Genomic DNA, 12,636 nt, shown 5'->3' with positions numbered 1-12,636 from the left:
GTCCCGCGTTGGAGCCCAACCCCTCAATGTGGCACCTGGCTCCAGAAAACCTAACGGATGTGGAAATACGACCCAAGCTAGGCTTGGGATTCCCTGGGACACCCCCCACCCAAAGAACCAGAGTCCTCTAAGGCCATGCAGTGCCCCTTAGCCATGGCTAGAGAGTTTTAAGGGCTGCGTGTCACCCTTAACTGCCCTTCTAGGAGTAGGTTGACAGGTAAGGCGCTGGTTATTGACTAGGCTGACCAGCCATCCGATTGCCTGGAATTGAGGGGTTTCCTGGATCATGGAGCTTGCAAAGTTTTGGACAGTTGGGATGAGTTGGTCACCCTGTTCTCAAGCCTGGCTGCACGTCAGACTCACTGGAGAGGCCTCTCCTTGGGAAGTCTAATGGACCCAGGTAGGGTCCCAAATTGATTTTAGCAAAATCCCGGCATTGAGAGCCACTAGGTTCTAGGCAGTGTCCCTAGATAACCATTACGGTGGTCATTTTCTGAGCAGAAGCAGCCCCGACATCGCTCAAAGGGTGTGTGCCCAGGAGTTCAGCCTCCTTATCAAGAGTGATGTCAGACTGGCGGTTGCCTTCTATTGGTGTTTTCCCCCACCCCAAGGCCTCCCATGTTGCCAGTGAAGACCACGAGTTCTCTCTTCCCAGCATGCTCCAGTACCTCTCCCCCAAGGCCAGCCGCCTCGTTTTGATCGGAGGGTTGTGGTTTGCGTGGTCCCAGGCGAAGCTGGCATGAGCCTTGAGCCAGGGCTTCCGTCCGGGTCTGGGTCATGTGCTCCCAGGAGCAGTGACCCAGAGGCTCGCAGAGGAACTTGGGGATGCTTTGGCTCCACCCGTGGGGCGTGGGGCTTGGGATACCAAGTGCCTTTGGGACTGTCCCCTCTGCAGACCTCCCTCCGGGATCATGTGGTACGTCAGCACTCGGGGTGCGGCGCCGCGGGTCAACTTTGAGGGGGCCCTCTTCTCCGGCTATGCGCCTGATGGGGGCCTCTTCATGCCTGAGGCGCTCCCGCAGCTGGACAGAGACACCCTATGCCAGTGGAGCACGTTCTCCTACCCCAGCCTGGTGAAGGAGCTGTGTGCCCTCTTCATCGGCTATGAGCTCATTCCCAGAGGCCGCTTGGATGGTGAGCACCCAGCCCCGCTGGCTCAGCCCCACACACAGTTGCAAACCTGTCCCCCGACCACTAGGAAGTCCCCAGCTGCATTTCTCAAACTTTGGGGTTTTTTCCTGACTCTGGAACCCCAGAATTGGAAAGTATCACACCTCCTGCCTCCAGCCAGATCATTGCTGGGATGAGTGGCAGAGAATTTTTTCTTTAGTTAATTAAAACAAAAAAAACTCTCCAAGACTAGAGATTTTGTCATCATCGTGAGTGGCTTGAACGTGGGGATGTTTCCTTCCTGCACACAAAGCCCCCCAGACCTCCCGATTGCTGTTTGAGTTCCTCGAATGGTAATTCCAGAGGGGACTTTAGGAGTATCCTGGCACAGCCCGTCTCAAACTGTGGTTTACCTTTGGACCCCCCCGGGAATCTTGTTAAGAAGCTGATTCTGATTCAGGAGGTCTGGGTTGGGTCTGGGAGTCCTGCATTTCGACCACGTGTCCAGATTACACTAGTACCGTTGGACCACACCTGGTGTGGCAAGAATAAGACCCATAGTGTAGCGGTGGGTGTTTGGGGCTGGACAGGGAGGAGGGCCACAGAAAATGTGGTCCAGTGACCAGCAAAGATGGCATTTCTTGGGCATCTGTTAGAAATCTCAGGCTTCCTCGGAGCTATGGAACCAGACTGTGCATTTTACCAGGCTCGAGGTGCTTGGGTGAGAAGCTCTGCTGCAGACTGCCCTTCTGGAGGTGGGGTTGTCTGTCAACCATCCTCAGGCCTGGGCTCACGGTGTGAGATTCAGGAATGTCACAGACAGACAGACAAGCAGAACGCTTCCTATCTTCAGGAAGGAAAGTTGAATCAGATGAGAAGTTGATTTATTATAGGACCATTTACTCGACCCTCTGTTGAAATACGCGCTTACAATACATTTCAACAACAAAGAAGGGTGTGATGTGAAAAACGGAAGTCGCCCAGGACCGCCAGTATTGGTCTCTGGGGAGTCACTGCATGCAATTAGTGGGCCGTCAGCTTGCTGCGTGCCTTCCCCAACTCTTATCTAGATGGTGCAGTTGTGTTCATAAACGATACCATTTAAAATTAGAGTTTCTGGTTGGTTTGTTGGTTGGTTTTACCCAGTAGCCAGTGTTGGGAGCTTTCAATCCCAAGTGTTCCAGAGACTGAGAGAACTGGAGGGATGAGACCAGGCCCTTCATCTGCTCTCTGCTCCCAACCCTCACAGACCTGATCGACCGCGCCTTCAGCAGATTCCGCCACAGAGAAGTGGTCCATCTGTCCAGGCTGAGGGACGGGCTGAACGTGTTGGAGCTATGGCACGGAGCCACATATGCGTTTAAGGACCTGTCCCTGTGTTGCACAGCTCAGTTCCTGCAGTACTTCCTGGAGAAGAAGTCGAGGCACGTCACTGTGGTCGTAGGTGTGTACCATGAGCGTGAGCGTGGACCCCTGCGTGCCCTGCATCTACCTGCAGGGTCCCTCCCTGGACCTGCTGGGGGATTGAGTGGTCAGTCCTGCTGGAACAGAGTTCCAGCCTTTTCTTGCGCAGCAGCCCCCTTGGTCACTCTGGTGGAGGCTATGGCTCTTTCTCGGGATAATACTTTAAAACATGAAATGTTTTATTAAATCCTGCTATTTCCAATGTATGTAGTACGAACATCACCTGACTTTGATCCATGGATCCGTGGATCCCAGGTTCCTGTTCTCCAAGTATTTGAAACAGATGTTGCCGCACTTGGCAACGATGCGTTGAGGACCGCGTCTTTCCCTTTCCATCCAGCTTGCTCTGAAGGGAACTTTCTCCTCTCTCCCCGCCCAGGAACGTCCGGAGACACAGGGAGTGCCGCCATTGAGAGCGTCCGAGGGGCAAAGAACGTGGACATTATTGTGCTGCTGCCCCAAGGCCACTGCTCGAGGATCCAGGAGCTCCAGATGACAACGGTGCTGAGCGAAAACATCCGTGTGTTTGGAGGTGGGTGTGGGGCAGCAGGACAGTGCGCCCAACCTCGGCTGCGTCCGTCAGGGGAGATGGGCTGGGGCAAAACTGCTCAACTGACGCACGAACCGTACTTCTGCTGTCAGTCTTGTTTTGGGGTTGCCTCCTAGGCCTGGACTCAGCTCTGGGCAGACTCTGGCTACACAGTCCTGCAAACTGTTGACTGCGCCCGTTGCCAGAACCAGTCCTGACACTACAGTGTAGGAAAAGCCAGGTTGAAAACTGCGCCCGGAGAATGCCCCCTCCGTTCAAGACCAGCCCGCTGGCAAAGTTATGTAGGCTGCTGAGCAGAGCCATGGCTGAGCCGCACGACTTGGGTTTTGTTCCAGGACACTGAAGTTCAGAGGGCACCCGCACATTAAATAATTGCTTTAAGAGACTGCGTGGAAGCCGGGCTCAGTGGCTCAGCCTGTAATTCCCGCCTTGGGAGGCTGAGGTGAGTGGATTACCTGAGTCTGTAGGTTCGAGACCCACCTGGGCAACTTGGCGAGACCTCATCTCTACAATAAATAAAAAATTAGCCGGGTGTGGTAGTGCGCGCCTGTAGTTGCAGCTACTTGGAAGACTGAGGCAGAAGGATTGCCGGAGCCCAGCAGGTCGAGGCTGCAGTGGCCGGGAGCGGCCACTGCACTCCAGTCTGGGCGACAGAGTGAGACTCCAACTCAAAAAAAAAAAATAAAGAGAGAATGTATGGTGACATCTTGACACAGTTCATGCCCTCCCTTACAGTGAGAAATAGCCAAACCAGGGACTTGGTTAGCAGGTGTAAGTATTTTAAAAATAGGAAGCCACTCAGTGGGACCCATTACTGGTGATGCCCCTTTCTGAGTCACCTCATGAAAGTCGTAGCATTTTGCCTGGAAAAAGACAAAAACTATGTCCTTTAATGTCAGGCCATCTATGCAGAATGGATTTAATTATTATGAGGATTAAGAATGGAGAAAGCTGGCATGGTGGCTCACACCTGTAATCCCACCACTTTGGGAGGCTGAGGTGAGAGGATTGCCTGAGCTCATGGGTTTGAGACTAGCCTGGGCAACTTGGCAAGACCTCATCTCTACAATAAATAAAAAATTAGCTGGGAATGGTGGCACATACCTGTAGTTCCAGCTACTTGAAAGGCTAAGACATAGGGATCACCTGAGTCCAGCAGGTCGCGGCCTCAGTGGCCATGAGCGTGCCACTGCACTCCAGCCTGGGCAACAGAGTGAGACTCCAACTCAAAAAAAAGAATGGAGAAAGGTGGAGGTGAGTTTGGGTGGAACTGTGCATTTTTATTTCCACTTCTCACGCCCCAGTAGAGCCCAGGCAGCTGCAAGGTGGGGGCCTGGTTGAGGTTTTGGCCCGGGCTGGCGGTGACTTTGGAAAGGCTGTCCAGGTAGCCTGGCTGAGTTTGGTCACTCACTTAGCAGGACAGTCAACGTGATGGCAGTAGGTGTTCCTTCTTCACCTGGCCTGGCCCGTGTGTGGAGGGTGCTTTTATATAACATCAACTTTGACAAGCAAAAACCCACCTTAGCCATGGGACTCGCATAGTATCCTTTGTTTGCTCAAGAGCAACAAACACCCTTCTGCTCTGTTCTTTAGCAAGTGCAGACACACGCCAGCGAAAAGCCGTGGCTAGGCGTGTGCACCTGTTGACACAGCTGACTGCAAGTTTCTGCAGTCGCTGCAAGACTCTCCTGTGCAAGATTCAGGCTTCTCTTGGTCCAACACCCCAAGCACCAAAATTGCTGACCTGGGTCTCGGGCTGGTGTTTCCTAGAATCAGAGCAGAGAGTGTCGTTCGTACCTCTGGCCTGCTCCTCCTCCCTTCCTGTCTCGGACACAGACCTGGAGGTTTAAAGGGAAGATTCATTCCTGACCTGGGGGTGGAGGAAGGTGCCTGCTTGTAAAATGGGGATAGAAATGTGGATGGTGATGAGCATGGCGTGTCACACATGTGTTGTGGCTGGGGCTGACAGGTGTTTTTGTTCTGTACGTGTTCTGGGCTTCAAGAAAACAAGGCAGCTGACTTCAACGAAATCAGTTTGGTTTATAAACAGCACTGTTCAAATTCCCTTTCCTTTCTGGAGGCTTGTGGTTTGATCTCGAGGATGTGTGTCAGTTCAGGAGCTAACAGCAAGTTTGTGTTTTCCTTTGGACTGCTGAGCTCAGAGAGTAGGGATAGACCACCTGGATTACTGTGTGTGGACACAGATTGGGCATATGAAGTCATCACTTTCCATACACGTTGCATGCTTGGTTCTTCTTAAGCACAGAGTGCTCAGCAGTGCTAGGTCTTTGGTGATGGCTTAATTTGGGCTGCCTTTGCCCGGAATTCAGCTCAGGCTAGCCTAAAAGTATTATCCAGCTTCTGTAACTGGAAGTCGAGAGGTGGCTGATCAGTGACTTGTGAAGCTTTCAGGATCCCAGGCTTTCCCCTTCTCGGCTCTGCCCTCTCAGCCCTGAGGCTTGTGCCTCTTACAGTCACATGATGGTGCCTCTAGGTAGCCAGGTCTCTTCCTGTGGCTCTAGCTTTAAAGCGGTGGGCCTTTTTCTAGAACCCAGCATCTTATGTCTCCTTGTGTCTCATTGACCCGAATCTAGTCACATGCGCACCCGGAGGCCAACCCTGATCCCACGGGAATGCCAGGCTCTCACTGGCTTGGGTGTAACAAGGAGCAAGGTCACCACAACCGGCCCAGGCCACTTGGCGCCCACAGTGGCGAGGGGCAGAAAGGAAACAGTCTCAGTGCCCACTCTGGCATGTCCCTGGTAAACATTGTTCTGGCACGTCCCTGGTAAACATTGTCCTGTCCCCTCCAAGTGTGGAAAAATGTACTCAGGTCTTAGATAGGAGACCCGCTTGACTCAGTTGCTGGTTGAGCTAGGCTGGGGATGTCACTTTGACTCCTGGACGCCTCACCCATCCATTTGTCCAGTAATTCATCCACCAGTTAACTGATGGGCACACCCAGCTTCAGGAAGGAGAAGTCCTGCCCATGCATGCTTACCCGGCATGCAGGAGCAGAGAGTGGAATACGCACCCTGCAATCTAAATGAGGGCAGAGGGCAGACCACAGGGGAACGGTGACTGTTTCCACCCGACCCTGAACCCTCTTGCTGTCAGACTCTGCAGAAGACTGGGGGTGGATGGGAGTGGGCACAGATTACAGAGAGGAGTTCCTTCCCAGTATTCAGGAAGGTTGATATTCAGTGCCTCTTACATAACGGTGGAGCTATTGGGGCTGGCTCTGGCTATACTTTCTGTTCTTTCCAAGCTAGGGCAGTTATTCAGGAACACAGTAATCGTGGCTGAATGTGGTAGCTCACCTGTAATCTCAGCACTTTGGAAGGCAGAAGTGAGAGGACTGCTTGAGGCCAGGAGTTTGAGACCAACCTGGGCCACATGGCGAGACCCTGTCGCTACAAAAAATAAAAAAGAAGAATCCAAGACGTGTTTTCTGTCCTTGAGGAGCTTGATATTGACTCTGGAAAGCCAGGCCAAGCCGTGTGAAAGGAGAGAAGCTGGGTCCTGGGAGGGTGGGCTCAGCCTGGGCGGACTGTCACAGGAACGCACTGACCACCTGGGGTCTTCCCGCCCCCCACAGCCTCCCTCTTCTCTCTCCCCGCAGTGGAAGGAAACAGCGATGAGCTGGATGAGCCCATCAAGGCTGTGTTTGCTGATACGGCTTTTGTCAAGAAGCATAACCTGATGAGCCTCAACTCCATCAACTGGTCCCGGGTGCTGGTGCAAATGGCTCACTACTTCTTCGCCTACTTCCAGTGTGTGTCCTCCTTGGATGCACACCCCCTGCCTCCCGTGGAGGTGGTCGTGCCGACAGGGGCAGCTGGCAACCTTGCAGGTAAGGAGACCCTGGGGCCCCGGAGGCTCTTCGGAAAATTGTCCGTGGCCTTTGTCCTTCCAGCTGCCCTTTGGTTTTTGTTGTTTTTTTTTGTTTTGTTTATTTGGAGTCTCACTCTGTCACCCAGACTGGAGTGCAGTGGCATACTCCCAGTCACTGCAGCCTCGACCTGCTGGGCTTCAGCGATCCTTCCGCCTCAGCCTTCCAAGGAGCTGGAACTATAGGCGCACTTCACCATGCCTGGCTACATATTTTTATTTTTTGTATTTTTTTTGAGTTGGAGTCTCACTCTGTTGCCCAGATTGGAGTAGAGTGGCACACTCCTGGCCACCACAGCCTTGACCCACTGGGCTCCAGCCATCCTTCGGCCTCAGCCTTCCAAGTAGCCGGAACTACAGGCGTGCGCTACCATGCCCAGCTAAGTTTTGATTGATCGTAGAGATGAGGTCTCGCCCTGGTGGGTCTCGAACTCGCGGGCTCAGGCAATCCACTCACCTCATCCTCCCAAAGTGCTGGGATGACAGGCCGAGCCACCAAGCCCAGCCTCCTTCTTAAGGTGATGAGAAACCACACAGAAGCTTCCAGAAGGCTCCTTCCAACTTCCTGAGGGCACACGCTGGGTTCTTGCTGTTGAGGGAGAGCCATGGGCTCACCCTGTGTGCCCTGGCAGCCTGACCTGGTGTGCTTTCTCACTCAGCAGAGCATGGAGAGACAGGGTCAAGAGTCAGCCACCGTGCCCAGCTGGCAGTGCTCTTGCTCAAAAAGATGGACTTTCCTCCCAGCCCAGCCTGCTGCCTGCTGGAGGGCCAGCTGCTTGCCTGGCATGTGTGCCCCACTCCCTGGCATCCTTCCCAGACACTGCGAGGTGGAGAGTTCTGGACTCAGATTCTGGTCTGTTCTGCCCTCTTCTGGCTGAATGACTGTGGGCTGCCCTTTAGACGGCTCAGTGGTGCAGAGGTAGAGGGATTGCTTATCATGGCTCTCGGGAATGCTTTGAGGCGCAAATGAGGGTCTTGTGTGCGTGTGGACTTTGTAAGGATCAAGTGCTACACAGCTGTGGGGCATTACGGTCCTCCTCTCTAATGATAAGTAACGCTGGACGGGCTTGGTGGCTCAACCTGTCATCCCAGCACTTTGGGAAGCGGAGGCGAGTGGATGGCCTGAGCCCATGGGTTCGAGACCAGCCTGGACAACTTGGCGAGACCTTGTCTCTACAATCGATCAAAAATTAGCCCAGCGTGGTAACGCGCGCCTGTAGTCCTGGCTACTTGGAAGGCTGAGGCGGGAGGATCACTGAAGCCCAGCAGGTCAATGCTGGGGTGGCCGTGAGTGTGCCACGGCACTGCAGCCTGGGCGATGGAGTGAGACTCCAACTCAAAATAATAATAATAATAAACAGTTATTAAGCACCTGGCACTGTTTCAAGTGCTTTTCACATCTCAATTTGTTTGCCCCTCACATGCATCTGTGATTTCCATGATACAACAAGGCGAGAGGGCTTGCCCTGGTTATACAGCCGGTCAAGAGCAGAGCGGCAGCTGCAACCCAGGCAGGCTGGCTGCAGGCTGTTCCTTACCAGCGCACTAGGTTAATGGGTATGGCTGTTCCCCCGAGCTCTGTCAATGGCATTGCTTCTGACGGGCACAAGGATGGTCTAGGCAAGACCACAAACATCTCTTAGCAGTTGAAAGCTTCCTGATTTCTGCCACCAACGAGGGGGTGGAAAGAAAAGTGGACTGGTGTCAGGCAAAGACAGACTGGCTTCTTTACCACCCTGGGTGAAGCCCCCATGCCCCCCATTCCCATCGCCCTCCAGTGAGGGATGCCGCCTGGAGTCAAGTGGCTGGTGGCCCCGTGTCCCGATCCCACCACCATGCCTGGTGCAAAATACACAGCCAGGGTTTGATGAGGGCTTTCCATCCCTGCTCTGGGGTGAGGCAGCTGTCTGACTTTGAGCCCCTGGATCTTCCTGAGTCCCCAGCTGTCTGCCGTACAAGGACACCGTGCCTTTTTCACGAAGGTCGAGTGAAGCAATGGAAAGTGCTGTGCAGAGTGAAAAGTGATGCTGGGCGGTGTGGTTACCCCTAGCTCCCTGTAGTTATTCACCAGTGATGGGCTGCTCTCTGAAGTGCCATGTGCATAGCCCCTAAACTGTGTTGCATTCCGGTTCTTCATCTCTTAGGGAGGACTTCCTCATGTGTTATGTGCAAACGAGAGCAACCGCGAGGGTGGACTGAGGGGCTTCTCCGTCCTCCCTGGCCTCTCCGGGAGTACCCCCTAAGTTGCTGGTTTGAGGAGGCGGAGTCAGGGGGAAGAGTGTGTGTTCTGGACTTAGATGCGTTTTGAAACCTGCCTTTGCCTCCGAGCAAGCTTTGGGTAGGTCATTGGACCTCCCGGAGCCCTCCTTCCTCTCCTGGCAACAGGTGTTTTACAGTGGTAAGACGCACTTTTTAATAGCCCAGGGCACAGTGGTGCTGTCCTGGTCGTGTGTGTGTGTGTGTGTGTGTGTGTGTGTGTGTGTGTGTGTGTAACAGCTTTGTTGCTGTATAAGTCACATGCCATTCATATATTTAATAGTGTATAAGTCAGTGGTTTTTAGTGTATTCAGAGACTTGGGCAACTGTCAACACAATCAATTTTAGGACTTTTCCATCACCCTAAAAGAAAACCCATACTCACTAGCAGTCACTCCTTATTTCCCCAGGCCACTCCCTCTGCCAGCCCTAGGCAACCACAAACTCATCTTGTCTCTCTCTATTTTTCAATTCTAGACATTTTCTGAAAATGGAACACACAATATTGGACTTTGTGTCTGACTTATTTCACTTAGCACAGTGTTTTCAGGGTTTGTCCTTGTTGTGTCATTTATCGGTACTTAGTCTATTGTATGGATATACCACACTTAAAAAAATAGTTTATCAGTTCTCCTCTCTTGTGTTAAGCCGGGTGCATCGCTCAGAAGATGGGCCTGCCCATCCGCCTGGTGGTGGCCGTGAACCGCAATGACATCATCCACAGGACTGTCCGGCAGGGAGACTTCTCTCTGTCGGAGGCCGTGAAGCCAACCTTGGCCTCAGCTATGGACATCCAGGTGGGCCCAGGGTAGGTGTGAAGACACAGCCCAGGTGGTGGTTGGGTGGGGCTGGAGTGAGCGGAGGTCACGTGGCCTTGAAACTCCGCCCTTCTGCCCAGGTGCCCTACAACATGGAGAGGATCTTCTGGCTGCTCTCTGGCGCTGACGGCCAAGTGACAAGAGCCCTCATGGAGCGGTTTGAACAGACTCAAAGACTGAGTCTGCCCCAGGACCTGCACAGCAAGGTCAGTCACTACCCACACGCCACAGAGAAGGGAACGGGCACAGCCACACCACGGACTTGGGGTCTGGAGGTCTTGTCACCTGGGTCTTGAGCACTTGCTGTGAGCCAGGCACTTTCATAACCACTTTTCACAGAATGACATATTGGCTGAAGAGAGACAGTAGAGCGTGCGGTTTAGAGTCAGCCGAGCTCAATCCCATGCCAGCTGGAAGACATGAGGCCAGTTTCTCAAACTTTAAGCCTCAGTTTCCTCATCTGTAAAATGGGATCTCAAGAATGCCACCTACAGGGGTCGTTGTGAGATATAAGTCAAATAATGTGTATGAGGCACTTTGCAAACTGCCTGGTAATATAGGGCTTGATATACATCAACTAGTATAATTCTTAAGTATTATGGTTAATTTCTGGTAATACTGACAACTGGAAGCCATTTTGCCCACACAGTATGAGCAGAGCCCAGTGTTCCTGTTGACCGACCGACCGACCTCCCCCCACCCTTGGAGAAGGGGAAATTTTATTTCCTAGAAGTGGCAGGAACCTAGTTAGGAAGGATTGTTCTCATTTTAAGGTGACCTGGGGATGGATCCTTATTTTATGCTTTTTAAAAAAGGGTTTCTGAAGCGACCTTGACCTGCCCACATTCCCACCAAGTCACCGTTCCGACTGTGCGTGCCTCCAGTGATCAGGCCCGCACTGCCTCACACCAGCTCTGACCACCACCGAGGTCTTTCTGCTGAGTGGTCATCGGCTCCTCGTGCAATCTGGTTCTGCTCCCAGGGTTGTAAAAGAATTTCACTGTTGCCTGCGAAGTCATCCGGTTCCTGTAGCTTTCCTCCACATGACGCTTTTTGTGCCAGCCTGTGTCCACCTTAAAGCATCCTTTTCGCTGGTTGGGCTGGTGGTGGGTACAGCGTTCTAGGCTGAGCCATACCCGGGCAGACTGGAGCAGGATTTCTGACTTCTGGGGCTGTGCTTCTCTTGATGCAACCAAAGGTCAATTTATTTGGTTAATGGATTGTTTGGGCATCTCCTCATGTGAATGAGATGTTCCCTGAAGACAGACACCATATTCCTCTGCTCCTTCTTTTTCTCCCTGGCTATACACATAGGAGACACTTCACTTGCTGGAACAGCATTCACTCACCCATTCATTCACTCATTCACTCATTCATTCATTCATTCATTCATTCATTCATATTGTGTGTCCATTATGAGCCAATAGCTGTGCTAGGTGCTGGAGATATGAAGACAGATACAATACATTTATTGCCTGCTGTGAACCCTGATGGGGCAGGTGGCTGTTTGAGCAGTTTATAGCACCATATGGTCTCTGTTGCAGTCGAGTGAATGGAGGGTGTCTGGGATATTGCAAGTATGCAATATGTTTTCAGAGAACGATCGATAAACCAACCACACCAAGAGAGCACAGAGGAGTATCCCTCTGTCTGAAGGAAGCAAGCAGGCTTCCTGGAGGAGGTGCTGCATGAGCCAGGTGGGAATTGGCAGGAGGGCGTTTTCGTGCCCACAGGGAGGGGGACCCACCCATGGCAAAGCACCAGAGCTGCTTGAATGCCTTCTGGGCTGTCAGGTTCTTGAGCAAGACTGTATGCTAATTGGCTTGTTCTTGAGCCAAATCCCAACCAAACGTGTTGACCTCAGCCTCAAGCATGTCCTGCCTCAAAGTTGAGTTGATCAGCTCTAAGACGGGAAAGAGATTTTCCTCTGAGCCGAATCGGAGCCACTCAGCCCGAACATTTCACTCGAGTCCCTGGTGTGCATCTGGCTGGGTGGTACAGAGTGGGGACTGGTTCCCTCTCTTTGCTCTCCCCACCCCGACTCTTGCCCTTCTGACCCCTCAGCTTTCAGAGGTGGTGACGTCGGAGTCTGTGTCGGACCAGGCCATCCTCCAGACCATGGGCCGCTGCTGGGATGATAACCAGTACTTGCTGTGCCCCCACTCTGCTGTGGCCGTGAGCTGCCACTACCAGCAGGTGGACAGGCAGCAGCCCAGGTAGGGCCATGGGGCTGGGTCCCTGGGGACACCTTGACCTTCGGGGGCCCTCCTCTTCTCCAGCAGGGAGACAGGAGTGTGAGCAGCAGCTGCAAGGAAGTGTGCTGGGCACAGGGTGGAACCGTGGGCTCAAGAGGAAGAGTGGCGAGTGTGCCAGGGAGAGCCGGGGCCGGCTGCGTGGGCCTCGGACCCGGAGGAGCACGGTGCCAGGCAGCGTGGCTGTAGCAGCATCCCAGGGTGCCGGGTACCTGTCTGTGCGTCTCTCCTCTGTGCCTTGCCCTACCTTTTCTCCCCGTTCCTCCTTCCTCTCCACCTTCCCCCTCTCCACCCG

At 53.2% G+C, this 12,636-nt stretch overlaps 1 protein-coding gene across 1 annotated transcript in view; it reads left to right on the top strand.

Moving 5' to 3' along the window:
• Positions 1–889: 889 nt before the first annotated feature.
• THNSL2 (threonine synthase like 2) overlaps positions 890–12,636 on the top strand; it is a 12,291-nt gene continuing 544 nt past the window's right edge. The window contains exons 1-7 of the mRNA XM_008071730.2: positions 890–1,134; positions 2,360–2,554; positions 2,954–3,106; positions 6,747–6,977; positions 9,920–10,068; positions 10,170–10,295; positions 12,154–12,305. Coding sequence (XP_008069921.1) covers positions 912–1,134; positions 2,360–2,554; positions 2,954–3,106; positions 6,747–6,977; positions 9,920–10,068; positions 10,170–10,295; positions 12,154–12,305 — 1,229 coding nt within the window. The 5' untranslated portion in view covers positions 890–911. The remainder of the gene's footprint in view (positions 1,135–2,359; positions 2,555–2,953; positions 3,107–6,746; positions 6,978–9,919; positions 10,069–10,169; positions 10,296–12,153; positions 12,306–12,636) is intronic.

The sequence above is a fragment of the Carlito syrichta genome, unplaced genomic scaffold (genome assembly GCF_000164805.1).
Source record: "Carlito syrichta isolate Samal-C Ts95f unplaced genomic scaffold, Tarsius_syrichta-2.0.1 Scaffold314697, whole genome shotgun sequence".
In the NCBI taxonomy this organism is placed as follows: Eukaryota; Metazoa; Chordata; class Mammalia; order Primates; family Tarsiidae; genus Carlito; species Carlito syrichta.
The sequence above is the reverse complement of the archived record's forward strand: the minus strand, read 5'-3'. Positions and strand labels throughout refer to the sequence as shown.